This window comes from Pseudophryne corroboree, chromosome 6 (assembly GCF_028390025.1).
Source record: "Pseudophryne corroboree isolate aPseCor3 chromosome 6, aPseCor3.hap2, whole genome shotgun sequence".
NCBI lineage: Eukaryota > Metazoa > Chordata > Amphibia > Anura > Myobatrachidae > Pseudophryne > Pseudophryne corroboree.
The window spans coordinates 148,926,932-148,954,177 of NC_086449.1; the positions used below are offsets into that span (position 1 = coordinate 148,926,932).

Sequence of the window (27,246 nt, forward strand, 5' to 3'; positions counted from 1 at the left end):
CGGTGGCTAGGGATGTGGATCAGTGGGTTCGGGCATGTGACGTTTGTGCCCGAAATAAAACTCCTAGAGGGGTTCCTGTCGGCCCATTACATCCACTCTCTATTCCATCTAAGCCATGGACCCACATTTCCATGGATTTTGTGGTGGACTTGCCCAAATCCTCGGGGATGACAGCCATTTGGGTTGTCGTTGACAGGTTTTCGAAGATGGCGCATTTCGTTCCACTGGTTGGGTTGCCATCGGCCAGACGCCTGTCTGAGTTATTTATGCAGCATGTTGTGCGCCTCCACGGGTTGCCACTTGATGTGGTCTCTGACCGTGGATCCCAGTTTGTGGCCAAATTCTGGAGGGCATTTTGTTCTGATCTCCAGATTTCTGTGAGCTTGTCGTCAGGCTACCATCCACAGTCTAATGGGCAGACTGAGAGGGTGAACCAGTCCTTGGAGCAGTTCCTCAGGTGTTATGTCTCCAAGTGTCATACTGACTGGGTTGCTCATCTGTCCATGGCGGAGTTTGCCTATAACAACGCGGCTCACTCTGCTACAGGGATCTCTCCCTTCCTTTGTGTGTATGGGCATCATCCAAAGGCCAATTCTTTTGACCCCCTGGATTCCACGCCTGGTGGTTCCTCTGTGGTTTCGGCCCTTAGGGGTATTTGGAGGAAAGTTAAGAAAGCCCTTGTGTCTGTGTCATTAGTGACCAAAAGGGTTTTTGATAAGCGAAGAAGACCCTGCAGCTTTAAATTAGGAGACTTCGTCTGGTTGTCCTACAAGAATTTGAAGTTGAGACAGCCATCTCATAAGTTAGGCCCCCGGTTCATCGGCCCTTATAAGATCACCAGGATTATCAATCCGGTGGCATTTCAGTTAGATCTGCCCCGTTCATTGGGTATCAATAAAACATTTAATTGTTCCCTTTTAAAACTGGCGGTTAGTAATCCTTCTTCCAGTGGAAGACCTTCTCCTCTTCTGATACGGGGTCAGAGGGAGTTTGTGGTTGAAAGGGTTCTTGACTCCAAGATGGTTTGGGGTCGGCTGTCATTTTTGGTGCACTGGAAGGGGTATGGCCCGGAGGAGCGGTCGTGGGTGCGCAGTTGTGATCTTCATGCCCCCAGACTGATACGCTCTTTCTTCTCGCAGTTCCCCGATAAACCCGGTGGTAGGGGTTCTTTGACCCCTCGTCAGAGGGGGGGGGGGTACTGTTAGGATCTCCTATTCTGTACTGCCACGTCGCCATGGCAACCGGGAGGCAAGTGTTAGCGAAGTAACCTGAGCGCAGCTGATACTCCGGTCCGGGTTTTTACTGTGTAGTGGTTACAGGCTCTGTGCACGGCAGGGAATCCGGCGCTGGTTTTGTGCTCACAGTCTGTGAGGTCTGAGTGGGGCGTGGATAGCACCTGCTATATAAACCATCCTCTCAGGCTAGGCAAATGCTGCTGAATCTTTGTTTGTTAGTCAGTTCCAGAGAGTTAGCTAGTACTGTGTGACTTTGTATTTACTTGTTGCTTACTGCGAATAGGCCTTGGGATTCGGTACTTCATTCTGCCAATCCGGACCTAGCAGTAAGACTGGAGTCAGTTGTTTAACCTGCTGGGGTTCTTTTGCTATTCTGTGAACCCAGCAGGTTTGCGGCTGTACTCTCAGACCTGCTTGCTTAATCCTTCCTCACTGTGCAGGGCGTCCAGGTGTCAGTTTAGTGGCAGTAAGCTGAACCTGTGCCCTGCAAGTGGGGGTAAGGATTGTGGATACTCTCCTTGTGTCTATATTTCTATCTCTGACCAAGTAGTTTATTCCCACACCCGTTGGTAACCCTTTGGGGTTTTTCCTGTTGCTCTTAGCAACATCATTTTGGGTGCTCCACATGTTAAATCACTACATCTCGCTTCATTGTCCGCTCTATTCCATCTGAGCATTCCTGACACTAGGGAGACACCAAATTCCTGAGCCTTTGGGATTCCCCGTTCATTTTGTGTTTATTAGTTATTCCATCACCTCCTGTGTATGTTGTGTTATACTGTCTGTGAGTTCGTTTTGCCTCGCATCCCTCTCTGTTCATACACCGGTATACTCCTGTTAGCACTGGTGTGCGTAACACCTGGGCACACATACTAACGATGTGTGATCAGCACCTCAGGAGCTCAATGTCCTGAAAGCTGGGATTACGAACCATTAACCCTCAGGAGGTTGGTTTGTTCCACCCTCTAAGTCCCACGAAGCAGGTAGTCTGGTTGCCAACCAGGACTACCTGAAAACAATAAACTAAAACAAAAATGAAAGGAAACTCTCTGGAGCTTGAGAGAAATGCACTCGGCTTCTTGGGCACATTTTTCTAAACGGAGTCTGGTAGGAGGGGTATAGAGGGGAGGAGCCAGCACACACATACATACACTAATGAATGTGTGTGTGTGTGTGTGTGTGTGTGTGTACATGTGATAGGGAATATAAATTAGTTACAAAAGAGAAAAATTATTGGTTTTATACGGGTGCACTCCATCCCCTTTTGAATCAATTTACTGTTAAAAATAAGATTTTACTCACCGGTAAATCTATTTCTCATAGTCCGTAGTGGATGCTGGGACTCCGTAAGGACCATGGGGAATAGCGGCTCCGCAGGAGACTGGGCACAACTAAAGAAAGCTTTAGGACTACCTGGTGTGCACTGGCTCCTCCCACTATGACCCTCCTCCAGACCTCAGTTAGGATACTGTGTCCGGAAGAGCTGACACAATAAGGAAGGATTTTGAATCCCGGGTAAGACTCATACCAGCCACACCAATCACACCGTATAACTCGTGATACTATACCCAGTTAACAGTATGAAATATAACTGAGCCTCTCAACAGATGGCTCAACAATAACCCTTTAGTTAGGCAATAACTATATACAAGTATTGCAGACAATCCGCACTTGGGATGGGCGCCCAGCATCCACTACGGACTACGAGAAATAGATTTACCGGTGAGTAAAATCTTATTTTCTCTGACGTCCTAAGTGGATGCTGGGACTCCGTAAGGACCATGGGGATTATACCAAAGCTCCCAAACGGGCGGGAGAGTGCGGATGACTCTGCAGCCCCAAATGAGCAAACTCTAGGTCCTCCTCAGCCAGGGTATCAAACTTGTAGACTCTTGCAAAAGTGTTTGAACCCGACCAAGTAACAGCTCGGCAAATTTGTAAAGCCGAGACCCCTCGGGCAGCCGCCCAAGAAGAGCCCACTTTCCTCGTGGAATGGGCTTCTACAGATTTAGGGTGCGGCAGTCCAGCCGCAGAATGTGCAAGTTGAATCGTGCTACAGATCCAGCGAGCAATAGTCTGCTTAGAAGCAGGAGCACCCAGCTTGTTGGGTGCATACAGGATAAATAGCGAGTCAGTTTTCCTGACTCCAGCCGTCCTGGAAACATATATTTTTCAGGGCCCTGACTACGTCCAGTAACTTGGAATCCTCCAAGTCCCAAGTAGCCGCAGGCACCACAATAGGTTGGTTCACATGAAAACTGATACCACCTTAGGAAGGAATTGGGGACGAGTCCTCAATTCTGCCCTATCCATATAAAAAAAATTAGATAAGGGCTTTTGCATGATAAAGCCGCTAATTCTGATACACGCCTGGCCGACGCCAAGGCCAACAGCATGACCACTTTCCACGTGAGGTATTTTAGCTCCAAGGATTTAAGTGGCTCAACCCAATGCGACTTCAGGAAATCCAACACCACGTTGAGATCCCACGGTGCCACTGGAGGCACAAACGGGGGCTGACTATGCAGCACTCCCTTAACAAAAGTCTGAACTTCAGGCAGTGAAGTAAGTTCCATTTTGGAAGAAAATCGATAGAGCCGAAATCTGGACCTTAATGGAACCCAATTTTAGGCCCATAGTCACCCCTGACTGTAGGAAGTGCAGAAATCGACCTAGCTGAAATTCCTCCATTGGGGCCTTCCTGGCCTCACAGCACGCAACATAATTCCGCCATATGCGGTGATAATGGTTTGCGTTCACTTCTTTCCTAGCTTTAATTAGCGTAGGGATAACTTCCTCCGGAAAGCCCTTTTCCTTCAGGATCCGACGTTCAACCGCCATGCCGTCAAACGCAGCCGCGGTACATCTTGGAACAGACAGGCCCCCTGCTGCAGCAGGTCCTGTCTAAGCGGCAGAGGCCATGGGTCCTCTGAGATCATTTCTTGGAGTTCTGGGTACCAAGCTCTTCTTGGCCAATCCGGAACAATGAGTATAGTTCTTACTCCTCTCCTTCTTATTATTCTCATTACCCTGGGTATGAGAGGCAGAGAAGGGAACACATACACCCACGGTGTTACCAGAGCGTCCACAGCTATCGCCTGAGGGTCCCTTGACCTGGCGCAATATCTTTGTAGCTTTTTGTTGAGGCGGGACGCCATCATGTCCACCTGTGGCCTTTCCCAACGGTGTACAATCATTTGGAAGACTTCTGGATGAAGTCCCCACTCTCCCGGGTGGAGGTCGTGTCTGCTAAGAAAGTCTGCTTCCCAGTTGTCCACTCCGGGAATGAACACTGCTGACAGTGCTAACACATGATTTTCCGCCCATCGGAGAATCCTTGTGGCTTCTGCCATCGCCATCCTGCTTCTTGTGCTGCCCTGTCGGTTTACATGAGCGACCGCCGTGATGTTGTCTGACTGGATCAGCACCGGCCGGTGTTGAAGCAGGGGTCTAGCCTGACTTAGGGCATTGTAAATGGCCCTTAGTTCCAGAATATTTATGTGTAGGGAAGTCTCCTGACTTTTCCATAGTCCTTGGAAGTTTCTTCCCTGTGTGACTGCCCCCCAGCCTCGAAGGCTGGCATCCGTGGTCACCAGGACCCAGTCCTGTATGCCGAATCTGCGGCCCCCTAGAAGATGCGCACTCTGCAGCCACCACAACAGCGACACCCTGGCCCTTGGAGACAGGGTTATCTGCCGATGCATCTGAAGATGCGACCCGGACCACTTGTCCAACAGATCCCACTGGAAGATCCTTGCATGGGACCTGGCGAATGGAATTTCTTCGTAAGAAGCTACCATCTTTCCCAGGGCTCGCGTGCATTGATGCACCGACACCTGTATTTGTATTAGGAGGTCTCTGTCTAGAGACGACAACTCCTTGGACTTCTCCTCCGGGAGAAACCCTTTTTTTCCTGTTCTGTGTCCAGAACCATACCCAGGAACAGTAGACGCGTCGTAGGAACCAGCTGCGACTTTGGAATATTCAGAATCCAGCCGTGCTGTTGTAGCACTTCCCGAGATAGTGCTACTCTGACGAACAACTGCTCCCTGGACCTCGCCTTTATAAGGAGATCGTCCAAGTACGGGATAATTATTTCGGCCATTACCTTGGTAAATACCCTCGGTGCCGGGGACAGACCAACGGCAACGTCTGGAATTGGTAATGACAATCCTGTACCACAATTTTGAGGTACTCCTGGTGAAGAGGGTAAATAGGGACATGCAGGTAAGCATCCTTGATGTCCAGTGATACCATGAAATTCTCCAGGCTTGCAATAATCGCCCTGAGCGATTCCATTTTGAACTTGAACCTTCGTATATAAGTGTTCAAGGATTTCAATTTTAGAATGGGTCTCACCGAACCGTCTGGTTTTCGGTACCACAACATTCTGGAATAGTAACCCCGGCTTTGTTGAAGGAGGGGTACCTTGATTTCACCTGCTGGAAGTACAGCTTGTGAATTGCCGCCAGTACTACCTCCCTTTCTCCGAGGGCAGCAGGCAAGGCTGATGTGAGGTAACGGCGAGGGGGAGTCGCCTCGAACTCCAGCCTGTATCCCTGTGATACTACTTGCAGAACCTAGGGATCCACCTGTGGGCAAGCCCACTGGTCCCTGAAGTTCCCGAGACGCACCCCCACCGCACCTGTCTCCACCTGTGGAGCCCCAGCGTCATGCGGTGGACTCAGAGGAAGCGAGGGAAGATATTTGATCCTGGAACTGGCTGACTGGTGCAGCTTTTTCCTTCTTCCCTTGTCTCTGTGCAGAAAGGAAGCGCCTTTGACCAGCTTGCTTTTCTGAAGCCGAAAGGACTGTACCTGAAAATACGGTGCTTTCTTTAGGCTTTTGTGAGGAAACCTGAGGTAAAAAATTTTCTTCCCAGCTGTTGCTGTGGATACCAGGTCCCAGAGACCATCCCCAAACAATTCCTCACCCTTATAAGGCAGAATCTCCATGTGCCTTTTAAATGCAGCATCACCTGTCCACTGCCGGGTTTCTACTACCCTCCTGGCAGAATGGACATTGCATTAATTCTGGATGCCAGCCGGCAAATATCCCTCTGTGCATCCTTCATATATAAGACGACGTCTTTAATATGCTCTATGTTAGCAAAATATTATCCCTGTCTAGGGTATTAATATTATCTGACAGGGTATCAGACCACGCTGCAGCAGCACTATTTATGCTGAGGCAAATGCAGGTCTCAGTATAGTACCTGAGTGTGTATATACAGACTTCAGGATAGCCTCCTGCTTTTTATCAGCAGGTTCCTTCAAAGTGGCCGTATCCCCAGACGGCAGTGCCACCTTTTTTGACAAACGTGTGAGCGCCTTATCCACCCTAGGGGATATCTCCCAACGTGACCTATCCTCTGGCGGGAAAGGGTACGCCAGCAGTAACTTTTTAGAAATTACCAGTTTCTTATCGGGGGAACCCACGCTTCTTTACACACTTCATTCACTCATCTGATGGGGGAACAAAACACTGGCTGCTTTTTCTCCCCAAACATAAAACCCCTTTTATGTGGTACTTGGGTTAATGTCAGAAATGTGTAACACATTTTTCATTGCCGAGATCATGCAACGGATGTTCCTAGTGGATTGTGTATATGTCTCAACCTCGTCGACACTGGAGTCAGACTCCGTGTCGACATCTGTGTCTGCCATCTGAGGTAACGGGCGTTTTTTGAGCCCCTGATGGCCTTTGAGACGCCTGGGCAGGCGCGGGCTGAGAAGCCGGCTGTCCCACAGCTGTTACGTCATCCAGCCTTTTATGTAAGGAGTTGACATTGTCGGTTAATACCTTCCACCTATCCATCCACTCTGGTGTCGGCCCCACAGGGGGCGACATCCCATTTATCGGCCTCTGCTCCGCCTCCACATAACCTTCCTCATCCAACATGTCGACACAGCCGTACCGACACACCGCACACACACACAGGGAATGCTCTGACTGAGGACAGGACCCCACAAAGTCCTTTGGGGAGACAGAGAGAGAGTATGCCAGCACACACCAGAGCGCTATATAATGCAGGGATTAACACTATAACTGAGTGATTTTTCCCCCAATAGCTGCTTGTATACACATATTGCGCCTAAATTTAGTGCCCCCCCCCCCTCTCTTTTTAACCCTTTGAGCCTGAAAACTACAGGGGAGAGCCTGGGGAGCTGTCTTCCAGGTGCACTGTGAAAAAAAAATGGCGCCAGTGTGCTGAGGGAGATAGCCCAGCCCCTTTTTCGGCGGACTTTTCTCCCGCTTTTTTCATGGATTCTGGCAGGGGTAATTTATCACATATATAGCCCTGGGACTATATATTGTTATGATTTGCCAGCCAAGGTGTTTATATTGCCCTCAGGGCGCCCCCCCCCCCCCCATCGCCCTGCACCCATCAGTGACCGGAGTGTGAGGTGTGCATGAGGAGCAAAGGCGCACAGCTGCAGTGCTGTGCGCTACCTTGTTGAAGACAGAAGTCTTCTGCCGCCGATTTTCCGGAACACTTCTTGCTTCTGGCTCTGTAAGGACGCCGGCGGCGCGGCTCCGGGAACGAACACCAAGGTCGGGTCCTGCGGTCGATCCCTCTGGAGCTAATGGTGTCCAGTAGCCTAAGAAGCCCAAACTACCACCAGTTAGGTAGGTTCGCTTCTTCTCCCCTTAGTCCCTCGCTGCAGTGAGTCTGTTGCCAGCAGATCTCACTGTAAAATAAAAAGCCTAAAATATACTTTCTTTCTAGGAGCTCAGGAGAGCCCCTAGTGTGCATCCAGCTCAGCCGGGCACAAGATTCTAACTGAGGTCTGTAGGAGGGTCATAGTGGGAGGAGCCAGTGCACACCAGGTAGTCCTAAAGCTTTCGTTAGTTGTGCCCAGTCTCCTGCGGAGCCGCTATTCCCCATGGTCCTTACGGAGTCCCAGCATCCACTTAGGACGTCAGAGAAATACATTTTATTAGTTTAAAATCAGTAATCAATAAAGTATACTCAATTTCAAGCCTGTATGGCCTATCAGTTATATCTTATATTTATTTATTCTAGCACTAGCCTAAAATAGGCTATCAAAGTGAAGTGAAGAAAAGATTGTGCAAGAAATATATGAAAATGTGAATAAAGATTTAAAATTATTATTTGTGTCACGTCTCTTGTTTGTCTTGTTTATATATATAAATTTGAGTTGCCTTATACGTGCTGCAAATAAATTAATCACACAAACTGGTACTAATATATTGTCATAGAATAAAGTTTAGTAATTCGTGGTTCACAGACTGGAAAATAAGTGTCTAATTTATGATATAATGTGACACTAATAGGTTACACTTCACTAGATATCAACAATTATGTATCCATGATGATCTCATCAATTATCCAAATTGTGACTAAATGTCGTACCACTAGTGAGTACAGATGACATTAGATATACCAGCCTTTGGTCCATAGCCAAGCACAGTCTGAGTACACCTATTATAATGGTTGTATGTGGAAATATAATCATCAAGTATACACCATTCATGATTCAGACTTCTGATACTATTGTATTCCCTTTGTGGTGACACTGTCCTTAGCACATGGATTTCATGCAGCCATATAATGATGGTAACAATATCATTGCACTTGAATTTCTGTACCTACAGGTAATACTATAGGTATTACTATCGGTCAGATCTGATATTACTGGTAACTCTTGTCGGATGTTATACCGGTTTATAATCTGTCACAATTCACATTAATCAAGCCTTTACTATTACTATAGGTCAGATTTGATACTACTGATAACTCTTGTCGGTTGTTATACCGGCTTATTATCAGTCACAATCCACATTAATCAAGCCTTTGAATCAGATATGCCTATAATTATGAATAGTTATTGTTGTTTATAAGGCACAAGATAATGGCGTGTTTTCCACTCAAGGTGAATAACTTGTCACAGTCCGTAGCCACATAAACTTATTTTTCCTTTTCCCCGAACACTTATTTTTCTTAATTATGTTATGAAAAGCTTTTATTATTAATAAGACACATGTAAGGAGTGTTTTTAATGTAGTTTAGGTTGGCGGGCATCCCCGCCGTGCAGGTCCGTTAAGAACGGATCTGATGCACGCTGCTTTGATGTCACAGGTCTATCCCCACCGCTGCCTTAATAAAGACGGCTGTGGAATACATGCGGCATCAGTTAGCTACAACTACTATAATAACTGCATTGGAGACGTTCTTAACGGACCTGCACGGCGGGGATGCCCGCCAACCTAAACCACATTAAAAACACTCCTTACATGTGTCTTATTAATAATAAAAGCTTTTCATAACATAATTAAGAAAAATAAGTGTTCTGGGAAAAGGAAAAATAAGTTTATGTGGCTACGGACTGTGACAAGTTATTCACCTTGAGTGGAAAACACGCCATTATCTTGTGTCTTATAAACAATAACTATTCATAATTATAGGCAAATCTGATTCAAAGGCTTGATTAATGGGGATTGTGACTGATAATAAGCCGGTACAACATCCGACAAGAGTTATCAGTAATATCAAATCTGACCTATAGTAATAGTAAAGGCTTGATTAATGTGAATTGTGACAGATTATAAACCGGTATAACATCCGACAAGAGTTACCAGTAATATCAGATCTGACCGATAGTAATACCTATAGTATTACCTGTAGGTACAGAAATTCAAGTGCAATGATATTGTTACCATCATTATATGGCTGCATGAAATCCATGTGCTAAGGACAGTGTCACCACAAAGGGAATACAATAGTATCAGAAGTCTGAATCATGAATGGTGTATACTTGAGGATTATATTTCCACATACAACCATTATAATAGGTGTACTCAGACTGTGCTTGGCTATGGACCAAAGGCTGGTATATCTAATGTCATCTGTACTCACTAGTGGTACGACATTTAGTCACAATTTGGATAATTGATGAGATCATCATGGATACATAATTGTTGATATCTAGTGAAGTGTAACCTATTAGTGTCACATTATATCATAAATTAGACACTTATTTTCCAGTCTGTGAACCACGAATTACTAAACTTTATTCTATGACAATATATTAGTACCAGTTTGTGTGATTAATTTATTAGCAGCACGTATAAGGCAACTCAAATTTATATATATAAACAAGACAAATAAGAGACATGACACAAATAATAATTTTAAATCTTTTTCTCATACGTCCTAGAGGATGCTGGGGACGCTTCAAGCACCATGGGGCATAGACGGGATCCGCAGGAGACATGGGCACTTTAAAAGGGGTGTGAACTGGCTCCTCCCTCTATGCCCCTCCTCCAGACTCCAGTTAGATTCTGTGCCCAGTGAGACTGGATGCACACTGAGGCGCTCTCCAGAGTTTCTCACAAAAAAGACTTTGTTAGGTTTATTATTTTCAGGGAGACCTGCTGGCAACAGGCTCCCTGCATCGTGGGACTGAGGGTAGAGAAGCATACCTACTTCTCTGAGTTCAAAGGCTCTGCTTCTTAGGCTACTGGACACCATTAGCTCCAAAGGGTCCGATCACTTGGTGCGCCTAGCTGCTCGTTCCCGGAGCCGCACCGTCACCCCCCTTGCAGAGCCAGAAGATAGAAGCCGGTTGAGTATTAGAAGATCAGAAGACTTCAGTGATGGCCGAAGACGGCTTGTTGGGGTACCGCACAGAGGGAGCGCTGCGCGCCATGCTCGCACATTAAGAACGGCACTGCAGGGTGCAGGGCACAGGGGGGGCGCCCTGGGCAGCATTATTCCTCAATTTAGCCACTGGCAGAAAGAGTATAACGTGCCTGGGCACTGATTACAGACCCCCGCCAGTATAAAAATATAAAATTAAGTGGGACTGAAGTGCGCCATTAAGGGGGCGTTGCTTATCCCTCACAGCTCTGACCAGCGCCATTTTCTCTTCACAGAAGCTGCAGAGACGCTGAGCCTGGCCTCCCACCCTGCTGTACAAGTAACAAAGTAACAGGGTGCAAAACGGGGGGAGGGGGGGGGGCACAAGAGATCTGGTGCTAATTTTTGGAATGTAGAAGCGCTAGCAGGTCTGGGCAGTTTTTTACTCGCTTCAGAACTGGGCCAGGCACTGGGTTGTGAGCTGGCAGAACTCCCTCTGTGTTTCTCTAACAGGCTTTGTTGTGGGTCTGTCTCCTATAGCCCCAGTGTGGTTGTGGGTGTCGGTACGTGTGTGTCGACATGTCTGAGGCTGAGTGCTCTTCTCAGGAGGAGGCTGGAGTGGGAACAGAAAAGGCTGGGGGAGTGACCGTGTCTGCACCGCCGACGGCTGATTGGGTAAATATGTTGAGTGTTTTGAATGCTAATGTGGCTCGGTTGACGAAGAGTCTAAAAGCCAGACATGGAGGAAATCCATGGAGGATGCATTGTCACAAGCTCAAACCCCTTTGGGGTCACAGAAACGTGCATTTACCCAGTTAACAGATACAGATACCTACACGGACTCTGATTCCAGTGTCGACTATAGTGATGCCAGATTAAATCCTAAACTGGCTAAGAGCATTCAGTACATGATTGTGGCAATAAAAGAGGACCCTGCTGTTCCTGATACTAGGGTCTGTATGTATAAAGGAAAGAAACCTGCGGTAACTTTTCCTCCCTCTCATGAAATGAACGCTCTCTTTGAAAAGGCTTGGGAAAATCCTGACAAGAAGGCACAGGTTCCCAAAAGAATTCCAGTGGCATAACCGTTTCCTTTTGGGGACAGGGAAAAGTGGGAGTCAACCCCAACGGTGGATAAAGCTCTATCGCGTCTATCCAAAAAAGTGGCGCTTCTGTCTCCTGACACGGCAGCTCTAAAGGATCCTGCGGTTCGCAAGCAGGAAAATACACTAAAATCCATTTATGTCACTACGGGTTCGCTACTCAGGCCTGCCGTTGCTTCGGCATGGGTGAGTAGCGCTACTGAAAAGTGGGCAAATAACTTGTCATCTGAGATAGATTCCCTAGACAGGGATAACGTGCTTTTGACTCTGGGTCATATCAGGGACGCTGCAGCATATTTAAAAGAAGCTGTAAGGGATATTGGCCTTTTGGGATCAAGGGCCAATGCCATGGCAGTCTCAGCTAGGAGAGCATTGTGGATTCATCAATGGAATGCTGATGCCGACTCTAAGAAGGCGATGGAGTCTTTACCGTTTAATGGTAGTGTCTTGTTTGGTGACGGCCTCACTGACCTGGTATCTACGGCTACCGCGGGTAAGTCGTAATTTTTACCTTATGTTCCTGCACAACAGAATAAAACGCCCCACTATCAGATGCAGTCCTTTCGGCCCAATAAATTCAAAAAAGGACGAGGGTCCTCCTTCCTTGCTGCGAGAGGAAGAGGACGGGGAAAGAGGTCACAGGCTGTGGCAAGTTCCCAAGAGCAGAAGTCCTCTCCGGCTTCTACCCAATCTACCGCATGACGCTGGGGCTCCTCTGCGGGAGTCCGCACCAGTGGGGGCACGTCTCAAACTCTTCAGTCAGGTCTGGGTACACTCGGACCTGGATCCTTGGATATTAGAAATAGTAACCCAAGGGTACAAATTAGAGAGTTTCAAGACGTGCCCCCTCACTGATTTTTCAAATCGGCCTTGCCAGCTTCTCATCTAGAAAGGGAGGTAGTATGCGCTGCAATACTAAAGCTGTGTCAAAATCAAGTCATTGTCACGGTACCCCCGTCACAACGGGGGGAGGGCTTTTATTCGAGTCTGTTCGTGGTCCCGAAGCCGGATGGCTCAGTCAGACCATTTCTGAACCTAAAATCCCTCCATTTCTTTCTGAAAAAGTTCAAATACAAAATGAAATCTCTCCGAGCAGTGATCTCCAGTCTGGAGGAGGGGGATTTTATGGTGTCAGTCGACATAAAGGATGCTTACTTACACGTTCCCATATATCCTCCACATCAGGCATACCTGAGGTTTGCTGTTCAGGATTGTCATTACCAATTTCAGACGTTGCCTTTTGGTCTGTCCACGGCACCACGGATTTTCACCAAGATTATGGCGGAAATGATGGTTCTCCTGCGCAAGCAGGGAATTACAATTATCCTGTACTTGGACGATCTCCTCATAAAGGCGAGATCCAAGGAGCAATTGCTGAAGAATAATGCGCTCTCACTGACGATTATGCAACAACATGGTTGGCTCCTAAACTTGCCAAAATCACAGTTGGTTCCGACGACACGGCTGTCGTTCCTGGGTATGATTCTGGATACCGAATTACAGAGGGTTTTTCTTCTAGTGGAGAAGGCTCTGGAAATACAGAACATGGTAAAACAGATTCTGAAACCGGCAAAAGTGTCAGTTCTTCAATGCACTCGGTTGCTGGGGAAGATGGTAGCGGCCTACGAGGCCATTCCGTATGGCAGGTTCCATGCCAGGGTGTTTCAGTGGGACTTGTTGGACAAGTGGTCCGGGTCTCACCTGGACATGCACCGGAAAATAATCCTATCTTCCAGGACCAGGATCTCCCTTCTGTGGTGGCTACACAGTTCTCACCTTCTGGAGGGACGCAGGTTCGGGATTCAGGATTGGATCCTGGTGACCACAGATGCAAGTCTCCGAGGCTGGGGAGCAGTCACACAAGGGAGAAACTTTCAGGGAAAATGGTCAAGCCAGGAAGCTTGTCTACACATAAACATTCTGGAATTAAGGGCCATTTACAAAGGCATTCTGCAAGCGGAACATCTTCTTCGCGGTCTGCCAGTCTTGATTCAGTCGGACAACATAACAGCAGTGGCGTACATAAACCACCAGGGCGGTACAAAGAGCAGAGCGGCGATGGCCGAGGCCACGAAAGTTCTTCGCTGGGCGGAAAGACATTCAAGCGCTCTGTCAGCAGTCTTCATTCCAGGAGTGGACAACTGGGAAGCAGACTTCCTCAGCAGACACGATCTCCATCCGGGAGAGTGGGGTCTTCATCAAGAGGTTTTTGCAGAAGTGACAAGTCGTTGGGGAATTCCTCAAATAGACATGATGGCGTCCCGCCTTAACAAGAAACTTCAGAGATATTGTTCCAAGTCGAGGGACCCTCAAGCAATAGCGGTGGACGCCCTAGTGACACCGTGGGTATTTCCGTCAGTCTATGTGTTCCCTCCACTTCCACTCATTCCAAAGGTGATAAAGATTATAAGAAGAACAAGGGTTCAGGCGATACTCATTGTTCCAGACTGGCCAAAGAGGGCCTGGTATCCAGATCTTCAGGAGTTGCTCATAGAAGATCCCTGGCCGCTTCCTCTACGTGAGGACCTGTTACAACAAGGTCCGTGCGTGTATCAGGCCTTACCGTGGCTGCATTTGACGGCATGGCGGTTGAACGCCAAATCCTAGCCAGAAAGGGTATTCCCAGTGAAGTAATACCCACTCTTCTTCAGGCTAGACAGGAAGTAACAGTAAAGCTTTACCACCGTATTTGGAGAAAATATGTGTCTTGGTGTGAATCCAAGAAGGCTCCTACGGAAGAATTTCAGCTGGGGCGTTTGCTCCATTTTTTGCAAGCAGGTGTGGATGCGGGCCTAAAGTTAGGCTCTATTAAAGTACAAATTTCGGCCTTATCAATCTTCTTTCAGAAAGAATTGGCCTCCCTTCCAGAAGTTCAGACCTTTGTGAATGGTGTGCTGCACATCCAACCTCCATTTGTGCCTCCTGTGGCACCGTGGGATCTTAATGGGGTATTGCAGTTCCTGCAATCTCATTGGTTTGAACCTTTACGTAAGGTTGAGTTAAAATTCCTTACTTGGAAAGTAGTCATGTTGTTGGCCTTGGCATCCGCAAGGCGGGTTTCTGAGTTGGCGGCTTTGTCTCACAAAAGCCCTATTTATTCTTCCATGCTGATAGAGCGGAGATGAGAACTCGTCAGCAATTTCTGCCAAAAGTGGTTTCATCATTTCACGTAAACCGGCCTATTGTGGTGCCAGTGGCTACTGACGCCTTGGCGGAGTCGAAGTCTTTCGATGTGGTCAGAGCTTTGAAGATCTATGTCACCAGAACGGAGCAGATTAGGAAAACAGAGGCTCTGTTTGTCCTGTGGGCTCCCAACAAGATTGGGGCTCCTGCTTCCAAGCAGACTATTGCGCGCTGGATCTGTAATACGATTCAGCAGGCTCATTCTACGGCAGGATTGCTGTTACCGAAATCGGTGAAAGCCCATTCTACCAGAAAGGTGGGCTCATCCTGGGCGGCTGCCCAAGGGGTCTCGGCATTACAGCTTTGCCGAGCTGCTACTTGGTCGGGTTCAAACACCTTTGCGAAGTTTTACAAGTTTGATACCCTGACTGAGGAGGACCTCTTGTTTGGTCAATCGGTGCTGCAGAGTCATCCGCACTCTCCCGCCCGTTCTAGAGCTTTGGTATAAACCCCATGGTTCTTGAAGCATCCCCAGCATCCTCTAGGACGTATAAGAAAATAGGATTTTAATACCTACCGGTAAATTATTTTCTCTTAGTCCGTCCCAGTGCAGGCTGTATCTGCAGTTTTTGGTTTTGGTTAGACTCATGTTGAGTTAAGTACAGTCAGTCTGTGGCTGATGTTGGTCATGCCGTTGCATGCGTTGTTGTTGAATTCCATGTTGTACGGCATGTTTGAGGTGTGAGCTGGTATGTATCTCACCTTAGTTTTAAAAATTAAATAAATCCTTTTCCTCTAAATGTCCGTCTCCCTGGGCACAGTTCCTATAACTGGAGTCTGGAGGAGGGGCATAGAGGGAGGAGCCAGTTCACACCCCTTTTAAAGTCTTAAAGTGCCCATGTCTCCTGCGGATCCCGTCTATACCCCATGGTTCTTGACGCATCCCCAGCATCCTCTACGGACTAAGAGAAAAGGATTTACCGGTAGGTATTAAAATCCTATTATTCACATTTTCATATATTTCTTGCACAATCTTTTCTATCACTTCGCTAGTGATAGAATAAATAAAATAAGAATTTACTTACCGATAATTCTATTTCTCGTAGTCCGTAGTGGATGCTGGGGACTCCGTCAGGACCATGGGGTTTAGCGGCTCCGCAGGAGACAGGGCACAATAATAAAAGCTTTAGGATCAGGTGGTGTGCACTGGCTCCTCCCCCTATGACCCTCCTCCAAGCCTCAGTTAGGATACTGTGCCCGGACGAGCGTGCATAATAAGGAAGGATATTGAATCCCGGGTAAGACTCATACCAGCCACACCAATCACACCGTACAACCTGTGATCTGAACCCAGTTAACAGTATGATAACAACGAAAGAGCCTCTGAAAAGATGGCTCACAACAAGAATAACCCGATTTTTGTAACAATAACTATGTACAAGTATTGCAGACAATCCGCACTTGGGATGGGCGCCCAGCATCCACTACGGACTACGAGAAATAGAATTATCGGTAAGTAAATTCTTATTTTCTCTAACGTCCTAAGTGGATGCTGGGGACTCCGTCAGGACCATGGGGATTATACCAAAGCTCCCAAACGGGCGGGAGAGTGCGGATGACTCTGCAGCACCGAATGAGAGAACTCCAGGTCCTCCTCAGTCAGGGTGTGCCCCTGACCAAGTAGCAGCTCGGCAAAGTTGTAAAGCCGAGACCCCTCGGGCAGCCGCCCAAGATGAGCCCACTTCCTTGTGGAATGGGCTTTTACTGATTTTGGCTGTGGCAAGCCTGCCACAGAATGTGCAAGCTGAATTGTACTACAAATCCAGCGAGCAATCGTCTGCTTAGAAGCAGGAACACCCATCTTGTTGGGTGCATACAGGCTAAACAGCGAGTCAGATTTTCTGACTCCAGTCGTCCTGGAAACATATATTTTCAGGGCCCTGACAACGTCAAGTAACTTGGAGTCCTCCAAGTCCCTAGTAGCCGCAGCTACCACAATAGGTTTGTTCATGTGAAAAACAGAAAACACCTTAAGGAGAAATTGAGGACGAGTCCTCAATTCTGCCCTGTCAGAATGAAAAATGAAGTAAGGGCTTTTATATGATAAAGCCGCCCATTCTGACACACGCCTGGCTGAAGCCAGGGCTAATAGAATCTTCACCTTCCATGTGAAATATTTTAATTCCACAGTGGTGAGTGGATCAAACCAATGTGACTTTAGGAAACTCAAAACAACATTGAGATCCCAAGGTGCCACTGGGGGCACAAAAGGAGGCTGTATATGCAGTACCCCTTTTACAAAAGTCTGAACTTCAGGCACTGAAGCCAGTTCTTTCTGGAAGAAATTCGACAGGGTCGAAATTTGAACCTTAATGGACCCTAATTTTAGGCCCCTAGACAGTCCTGTTTTCAGGAAATGTAGGAACGACCCAGTTGGAATTCCTCTGTAGGGACCTTCTTGGCCTCACACCACGCAACATATTTTCGCCAAATGCGGTGAATGTTTTGCGGTTACATCCTTCCTGGCTTCGACCAGGGTAGGGATGACTTCATCTGGAATGCCCTTTCAGGATCCGGCGTTCAACTGCCATGCCGTCAAACGCAGCCGCGGTAAGTCTTGGAACAGACAAGGCCCCTGCTGGAGCAGGTCCTTTCTTAAAGGTAGAGGCCACGGTTCTTCCGTGAGCATCTCTTGAAGTTCCGGGTACCAAGTCCTTCTTGACCCATCCGGAACCACGAGTATCGTTCTTACTCATCTCCTTCTTATGATTCTCAGTACTTTTGGTATGAGATGCATAGGAGGGAACACATACCCTGACTGGTACACCCACAGTGTTACCAGAGCGTCCACCGCTATTGCCTGAGGGTCCCTTGACCTGGCGCAATATTTGTCTTTTTTTTTTTTTTTGTTCAGGCGGGACGCCATCATGTCCACCTTTGGTTTTTCCCAACGGTTTACAATCATGTGGAAGACTTCCCGCTGAAGTCCCCACTCTCCCGGGTGGAGGTTATGCCTGCTGAGGAAGTCTGCTTCCCAGTTTTCCACTCCCGGAATTAACACTGCTGAGAGTGTTATCACATGATTTTTCGCCCAGCGAAGAATCCTTGCAGTTTCTGCCATTTCCCTCCTGCTTCATGTGCCGCCCTGTCTGTTTACGTGGGCGACTGCCGTGATGTTGTCCCACTGGATCAATACCGGCTGACCTTGAAGCAGAGGTCTTGCTAAGCTTAGAGCCTTGTAAATTGCCCTTAGCTCCAGTATATTTATGTGGAGAGAAGTCTCCAGACTTGATCACACTCCCTGGAAATTTTTTCCTTGTGTGACTGCTCCCCAGCCACTCAGGCTGGCATCCGTGGTCACCAGGACCCAGTCCTGAATGTCGAATCTGCGGCCCTTTCATAGATGAGCACTCTGCAGCCACCGCAGAAGAAAACACCCTTGTCCTTGGAGACAGGGTTATCCGCTGATGCATCTGAAGATGCGATCCGGACCATTTTCCCAGCAGATTCCACTGAAAGGTTCTTGCGTGAAATCTACCGAATGGGATCGCTTTGTAAGAAACCACCATTTTTCACAGGACCCTTGTGCAATGATGCACTGATACTTTTCCTGGTTTTTAGGAGGTTCCTGACTAGCTCGGATAACTCCCTGGCCTTCTTCTCCGGGAGAAAACATCCTTTTCTGGACTGTGTCCAGAATCATTCCTAGGAACATTAGACGTGTCGTCGGAAAAAGCTGCGATTTTGGAATATTTAGAATCCACTCGTGCTGTCGTAGAACTACTTGAGATAGTGCTACTCCGACCGCCAACTGTTCTCTGGACCTTGCCCTTATCAGGAAAGCGTCCATATTTCTTTTAGGAAGAATCATCATTTCGGCCATTACCATGGTAAAGACCCGGGGTGCCATGGACAATCCAAACGGCAGCGTCTGAACTGATAGTGACAGTTCTGTACCACGAACCTGAGATACCCTTGGTGAGAAGGGCAAAATTTGGACATGTAGGTAAGCGTCCCTGATATCCAGTGACACCATATCGTCCTGGTTCGCTATCACTGCTCTGAGTGACTCCATCTTGATTTGAACCCTTGTATGTAATTATTCAAATCTTTTAGATCTCACCGAGCCGTTTGGCTTCAGTACCACAATATAGTGTGGAATAATACCCCTTCCCTTGTTGTAGGAGGGGTACTTTGATTATCACCTGCTGGGAATACAGCCTGTGAATTTTTTCCCAATACTGCCTCCCTGTCGGAGGGAGACGTTGGTAAAGCAGACTTCAGAACTTGTGAGGGGAAGACGTCTCGAATTTCCAATGTACACCTGGGATACTACGTGTAGGATCCAGGAGTCCACTTGCGAGTGAGCCCACTGCGTGCTGAAACTCTTGAGATGACCCCCCACCGCACCTGAGTCCGCTTGTATGGCCCCAGCGTCATGCTGCGGACCAGTGACGTGCGGTGAGGTCAGGGCCTGGGGAGGCACTGCAGCTAAACTCGCCCCCCCCCCCCCTAAAAAAAAAAAAGTGCAGTCCCCCCACACCACTAAAACCAGCACCAGGCAGAACCAGCCAGGGGGGATAATGCCATAGCAGGGGAGACACTCAGTGTGGGGTCCCCCTGCCATGCCATTAAACACCCCCCAAACCAGTCAGCCCAGGGCTGGAATTCCTCGGAAAGTGGGGTCCCCAAAAAATCAAAATGGGGTCCCCCCTCCCGAGCAACAACCAGCACTGGGCTGATAGCCCAGTGCTATGCCCCGCACCCCTGGTGGCGGTGGGTGCGGGGTTCATTGTATGTTCTGTTCTGTTCTTTACAGGTGGCCTACAGATCCCAGCAAGCCTGCCCCAGCATGCTGGCACTTGGAGAACCACAAGTGCCAGCATGCCCGAACATAAAGGGCCCGCTGGCACCTGTAGTCCACCTGCAAAGAATAGTAATATTGTTCTTTACAGGTGGCCTACAGGTCCCAGCAAGCCTGCCCCAGCATGCTGACACTTGGAGAACCACAAGTGCCAGCATGCCCGGACATAAAGGGCCCGCTGGCACCTGTAGTCCACCTGTAAAGAAAATATAAAAAAAAAAACACAACACATTCTTTAAAAAATCCTTTATTAAACTGGGTCTTCACCTGGGGGCGGCGGCCTTTAAGCTCTTTTGCATGGCCACCGCCTTCCCAGGGCTTCCGGCGTCTTCACCTGGGAGGGCGCCACCTCCCCAGGGCTTCTGTGGTCTTCCTCCGGCGTCTTCACCTGGTGGGCGGCGGCTGCTAAGCTCTTTTGCATAGCCGCCGCCCATCCAGGACTTCCACGACGTCTTCACCTGGGAGACGGCGGCCTTTAAGCTCTTTTGCATGGCCGCCGCCTTCCCAGGACTTCCAGCATCTTCACCTGGTGGGCGGCGGCTGCTAAGCTCTTTTGCATAGCCGCCGCCCATCCAGGACTTCCACGGCGTCTTCAGGAGCTCTTCTCCGCTCCTCCTCCGCCGTCGGACTGACAGCCGCTGCCTCGCGCTGACTTATATAAGTCAGCGGGAGGGGGCGGGGTGATGACGCGGCGAGCCATGATTGGCTCGCGGCGGCCATCTTGAATTTCAAAAATGACGCTGAGGCGCCATTTTTGAAATGGGTACCGCTTCCGCTGCCAAAACTCTGCTACCGCCGCCGCTACCGCCGCCCGCCTCTCCGCATCCCGTACTTCCGCATCCCGTACCTCCGCCGCCCGGCCCGCCGCTTCCCGTACCTCCGCCGCCGCACCTCCGCAGGTAACGATGCCGCCCCATACAGTGATTGACAGCGGATCCAGTGACGGATCCGCTGGCCAATCACTGTGGCCTCACTCACAGGGACGTGCTTTCATAGGTTGAAAGCACGTCCCTGTAGGAAAGCGGCACCACTAATGGTGCCGCTTTCCCATGTTATTTCAATGGGCTTTTCCAGCCCATTGCTAGGGCCCGCCTGTGCCCGCCCCCCGCTCCCCATACTTTTCCTAATCACTACGGGAGGCACCACGATCGGTGCCTCCCAAAGTGATTTTAACATATATAATGATAGGTAAAATAATAAAGAAGATACTTATGTGTAATAAGTATCTTCTTTGTATTATTTTACTCATTAATGACAGGGGAGGCACTGCCTCCCCTGCCTCCCCTGACTGCACGTCCCTGCTGCGGACTTGGCAGAAGCTGTGGAGGACTTCTGTTCCTGGGAATGGGCTGCCTGCTGCAGTCTTCTTCCCTTTCCTCTAACCCTGAGCAGATATGACTGGCCTTTTGCCCGCCTGCCTTTATGGGTACGAAAGGACTGAGACTGAAAAGACTGTGTCCTTTTCTGCTGAGATGTGACTTGGGGTAACAAAAGTGGATTTTCCAGCTGTTGCCATGGCCACCAGGTCCGATGGACCGCCCCTTTATACGGCAATACTTCCATGTGCCGTCTGGAATCTGCATCACCTGACCACTGTCATGTCTATAAACATCGTCTGGCAGATATGGACATCACATCTACTCTTGATGCCAGAATGCAAATATCCCTCTGCGCATCTCGCATATATAGAAATGCATCCTTAAAATGCTCTATAGTCAATAAAATATTGTTCCTGTCAAGGGTATCAATATTTTCAGTCAGGAAATCCGACCAAGCCCCCCCCAGCGCTGCACATCCAGGCTGAGGCGATTGCTGGTCGTAGTATAACACCAGTATGTGTGTATATACTTTTTAGGATATTTTTCAGCTTCCTATCAGCTGGCTCTTTGAGGGCGGCCGTATCTGGAGACGGTAACGCCACTTGTTTTTATAAGCGTGTGAGCGCCTTATCCACCCTAAGGTGTGTTTCCCAACTCGCCCTCACTTCTGGCGGGAAAGGGTATACCTCCAATAATTTTCTATCGGAGGAACCCCACGTATCATCACACACTTTAATTTATCCGATTCAGGAAATACTACAAGTAGATTATTCCCACCCTACATAATACCCTTATTTGTGGTACTTGTAGTATCAGAAATATGTAACACCTCCTTCATTGCCCTTAACATGTAACGTGTGGCCCTAAAGGAAAATACGTTTGTTTCTTCACCGTCGACACTGAAGTCAGTGTCCGTGTCTGTGTCGACCAACTGAGGTAAATGGGCGTTTTTACAAGCCCCTGACGGTGTCTGAGACGCCTGGACAGGTACTAATTTGTTTGCCGGCCGTCTCATGTCGTCAACCGACCTTGCATCGTGTTGACATTATCACGTAATTCCTAAATAAGCCATCCATTCCGGTGTCGACTCCCTAGAGAGTGACATCACCAATACAGGCAATTTGCTCCGCCTCCTCACCAACATCGTCCTCCTACATGTCGACACACACGTACCGACACACAGCACACACACAGGGAATGCTCTGATAGAGGACAGGACCCCACTAGCCCTTTGGGGAGACAGAGGGAGAGTTTGCCAGCACACACCAAAAACGCTATAATTATACAGGGACAACCCCTTATACAAGTGTTTTCCCTTATAGCATTTTCACATATGTAATCATATCGCCAAATAAGTGCCCCCCCTCTCTGTTTTAACCCTGTTTCTGTAGTGCAGTGCAGGGGAGAGCCTGGGAGCCTTCCTCACAGCAGAGCTGAGCAGGAAAATGGCGCCGTGTGCTGAGGAGAATAGGCCCCGCCCCCTAAAACGGCGGGCTCTTCTCCCGGAGTTTGTGAGATCTGGCAGGGGTTAAATACATCCATATAGCCTCAAGGGCTATATGTGATGTATTTTAGCCATAAAAAAGGTATAATACATTGCTGCCCAGGGCGCCCCCCCCAGCGCCCTGCACCCTCAGTGACCGCTGGTATGAAGTGTGCTGACAACAATGGCGCACAGCTGCAGTGCTGTGCGCTACCTTATGAAGACTGAAAGTCTTCTGCCGCCTGTTTCTGGACCTCTTCAACTTCGGCATCTGCAAGGGGGGTCGGCGGCACGGCTCCGGGACGAACCCCAGGGTGAGACCTGTGTTCCGACTCCCTCTGGAGCTAATGGTGTCCAGTAGCCTAAGAAGCAAATCCATCCTGCACGCAGGTGAGTTTACTTCTCTCCCCTAAGTCCCTCGTAGCAGTGAGCCTGTTGCCAGCAGGACTCACTGAAAATAAAAAACCTAACTTAAACTTTTATTCTAAGCAGCTCAGGAGAGCCACCTAGATTGCACCCTTCTCGGCCGGGCACAAAAATCTAACTGAGGCTTGGAGGAGGGTCATAGGGGGAGGAGCCAGTGCACACCACCTGATCCTAAAGCTTTTATTATTGTGCCCTGTCTCCTGCGGAGCCGCTAAACCCCATGGTCCTGACGGAGTCCCCAGCATCCACTTAGGACGTTAGAGAAATATAAGATATAACTGATAGGCTATACAGGCTTGAAATTGAGTATACTTTAATGATGACTAATTTTAAACTAATAACATTTATTTTAACAGTAAATTGATTCAAAAGGGGATGGAGTGCACCCATATAAAACCAATTCTTTTTTCTCTTTTGTAACTTTGTAAATTGTTATAATTGCTGGGTTGCACCCAATAGGGATATTTGAGCAATATAAGAGAACATAGTTATCCTAATTATTAAGCCCTAAATTCCCGAACATTAAACTATCTACATCCTGGTGCGGAAATTTTTTTTCTCTGTTCTTTTGACTAGGGAATATATATTGTAAGCTCCACTGTGGCAGGGACTGATGTGAATGACCAAATATTCTCTGTAAAGCGCTGCGGAATATGTGTGCGCTCTATATAAATAACTGGTAATAAATAATAATAAATAATAAAGGTTTTAAAGTGCCAGGTACCAGTGGACCCGATATATAGGGGTTATTCCAACCCGTTCGCACACTGCGGTTCATCGCTGCAGTGTGAATGGGTTGGAACTGCGCATGCGCGGTGGCCGCAATGCGCATCGTTGCCCAGGGACAGCCGTTGCCGGGCAACGACCAGAAGAAAGTGATCGCTAGCGCGATCGCAAGAAGATTGACAGCGGGGAGGCATTTTGGGGCGGATACTCACCGTTTTCCAGGCGTGGAGATCCGAACGCAGGCGTGTCCAGGCGTTTGGAGGGTGGTTGTTTGACGTCAATTCCGGGACCTTCATCGCTGGATCCATCGCACAGGGTAAGTAACTGCAGAGTTAGTCTTGTTCTGCACAAAACTTTGTTAGCATAGCAGGGCTGCACAAGCGATCGCAGCCCTGCTATGCTAAAATACACTCCCCCATAGGCAGTGTCTAGTTGATCGCACGAGCAGCAAAAAGTTGCTACGTGCGATCAACTCGGAATGACCCCCTATACCCTATGGTACTAAAGTACAGTTCCCAGTATCCACTAGGACGTTAGAGAAAGTACTTTAATAGGAAGGCCCGATCTCAGCTTTAATATAAGATACATTTTTTATCTTTTTAAAACCATGTTGCGCTGCAAGTAGAGAAAATCTGAAACATTTCAGCACATTTACTTTTGGGATGGGGTATTCCCTGCAGCTGACTGAGATGGGAGCAAGGCAAACCACACTGCAGTGCAGGTGGGGGGGATGTAAAATGTGCAGAGAGATTTACATTTGCATCACAACATGCTGCATCCGTAGCCAATTGGCTCCATGCTCTAAATTAGGTTCAAGGTGTGGCTGTCCTTGATCTAACTAGAACAATATGTTTACCCACCAGTCGTATACGGTCAGCTGGATTTTTTCATACATTGTAGGAAACTGCAATACACAACATAAAACATATCAGATGCTGACCCCTTAGTGTTGGGATGAGGAATGACATGTGACATTACAAGATAAGGAATCACCTGTACAGGAAACACCAGCATCTGATCCCACACAGGGTTGCTGTTCTTGTGGACCACCGTAGTTTTTAGCTGGAGGTAAAATAAAATAATTTATACGGTTTCAAAAAAACAACCTTCTTTTCAAAGGAAATGTTGTGGTTATTTGTCCTATATGTAAATTGGTAGCAACATATTCCCAGCTCCATGTTATTGTCTCCAGTGTATTCTGTGTTATCATTACTTGTTGACTCTTTGCTCCCCAGTGTAGTGTCACAGCGTCATTCCCTTGAGTCCGTGTTTCCACAGGCTCAGAGCAGCTCTGCTCTTACCGTCTTGCCAGCAAAGGTAACTTTCACAAATGGATTCACTGTGTGAGAGTGCAATTGTAAATTCGTGCCAAACATGGTCAGCAGAGAGTGACTCTCTAAGGAGAGAATGAGAAAAATGGGGGAGAGTCAAACAAATACAGAAAGGGTTACAAAATGTACAAAGGGAAAGCAGGAAAAGGTAGGAATGTTATGGCAGAGACGGGGATGAGTACAGTACATATTTTGCTTATCTTTTTCTGTATTTGGAAAATATCTTGTTTCATCAGCTTTCAGGTGCCCTGTACTTACCATGGGGGAGGAGAACTCAATACAGGTTGAGTATCCCTTATCCAAAATGCTTGGGACCAGAGGTATTTTGGATATCGGATTTTTCCGTATTTTGGAATAATTGCATACCATAATGAGATATCATGGTGATGGGACCTAAATCTAAGCACAGAATGCATTTATGTTTCATGTACACCTTATACACACAGCCTGAACGTCATTTTAGACAATATTTTTTAGAACTTTGTGCATTAAACAAAGTGTGTCTACATTCACACAGTTCCTTTATGTTTCATATACACCTTATACACACAGCCTGAAGGTCATTTAATACAATATTTTTAATAACTTTGTGTATTAAACAAAGTTTGTGTACATTGAGCCATCAAAAAACAAAGGTTTCACTATCTCACTTTCACTCAAAAAGTCCGTATTTCGGAATATTCCGTATTTCGGAATATTTGGATATGGGATACTCAACCTGTAATATATTTTATATAAGAGAACAGAAACTGATGTATAATACTTACTTTTCAATATGCAGACTACGTAGCCAGAAGATGTAGAAAACATCTACATCATTATTCTGGACAGCGAAAGCACATGACTTTGATATGTCTAAGTGACAAATAAATGCAGCTGTTTGTTCAGTTTACGGATAACAACATATATAACTGTCCTTGTACCTTTTTAAAAGTTGATTCCTTCAAGAGTAATTTGCAAACGCCATTTATGGGGCTGGATTCAAATGTTGCCCTCCCGCCTGCAACTGCTATTCTAATGTTGCAGCTGATGAGTGTGACAAGTTCATTTCAGCTCGCTACCCCCGAGGGTAGTGAACTGAAATACACGTAAAGAGACCCGTTTGGGCACCCAAACAGGTCTTTTCATGCTCCGACCATTACTTTAGTTGGGTTTAGGTGCTGTGCGTGCCTAAACCCAAGTGTAATGGGCGCAATCAGCGCGATAACTGGGGGCATTTGAATATCGCCCCTCGGTCTCCCGTCACTTTAGACGGGAGATCGAGGGTGCAATAAGATTTGAATACCCCCCAGAGAGTTGCATTATCCAAATCAAAATATACACACAATCATTCACCATTAGTGTCCACTGTACTCTTACCCAAGCTCTCTCTGTGCATGCGGCATCCAGTGACAGAGATGCCCCCCAACCTTTCCCCACATGGGACACTGTGCCCCGTGGGTATGATGGTGGGAATGTGCCTTAAAAGCGATATTTGGCATGTCAACCATACAGTTTCCCATATGGGTGTTAACAGACCCTAACCCTAACTGCAGCTTAACCCTAAATAACCCCAGGATTGGCAAAAATCAGGATTCGATATTCAGTCAAAATAATGTCATTATGACATTGTGTTATTGTTTTACATAGTGGATGTTGACCTCCCATCCATGATGACATTCTGAACATATACCAAATACTGGTGATACTGTATATTCATTGTGATACTAAACGCAATATCCCACCTGCAATAAGTAACATTGGAGCAGATGTATTAACCTGGAGAAGGTATAAGGAAATGATAAACCAGTGATAAGTGCAAGGTGATAAACGCACCAGCCAATCAGCTCCAATATGCAAATTGACAGTTAGGAGCTGAATGGCTGGTGCGTTTATCACCTTGCACTTATCACTGGTTTATCACTTCGTTATGCCGTCTCCAGGTTAATACATCTGCCCCACTGGCCCAAATGTATTAAGCTTTAACAAGATATAAGGTGGAGACGGATAAAGAGTGATAAATGATCAGCCAATCAGCTCCTGTCATTTTTCA

General features: G+C 47.5%; 1 protein-coding gene across 1 annotated transcript in view; it reads right to left on the reverse strand.

Moving 5' to 3' along the window:
* Window positions 1-27,246, reverse strand: part of FER1L5 (fer-1 like family member 5) — a 926,196-nt gene that overhangs the window by 546,864 nt on the left and 352,086 nt on the right. The window contains exons 14-16 of the mRNA XM_063929941.1: window positions 25,185-25,279; window positions 24,877-24,945; window positions 24,744-24,787 (exon numbers count right to left, since the gene is read on the reverse strand). Of these exons, the coding sequence (XP_063786011.1) occupies window positions 24,744-24,787; window positions 24,877-24,945; window positions 25,185-25,279 (208 nt within the window). The remainder of the gene's footprint in view (window positions 1-24,743; window positions 24,788-24,876; window positions 24,946-25,184; window positions 25,280-27,246) is intronic.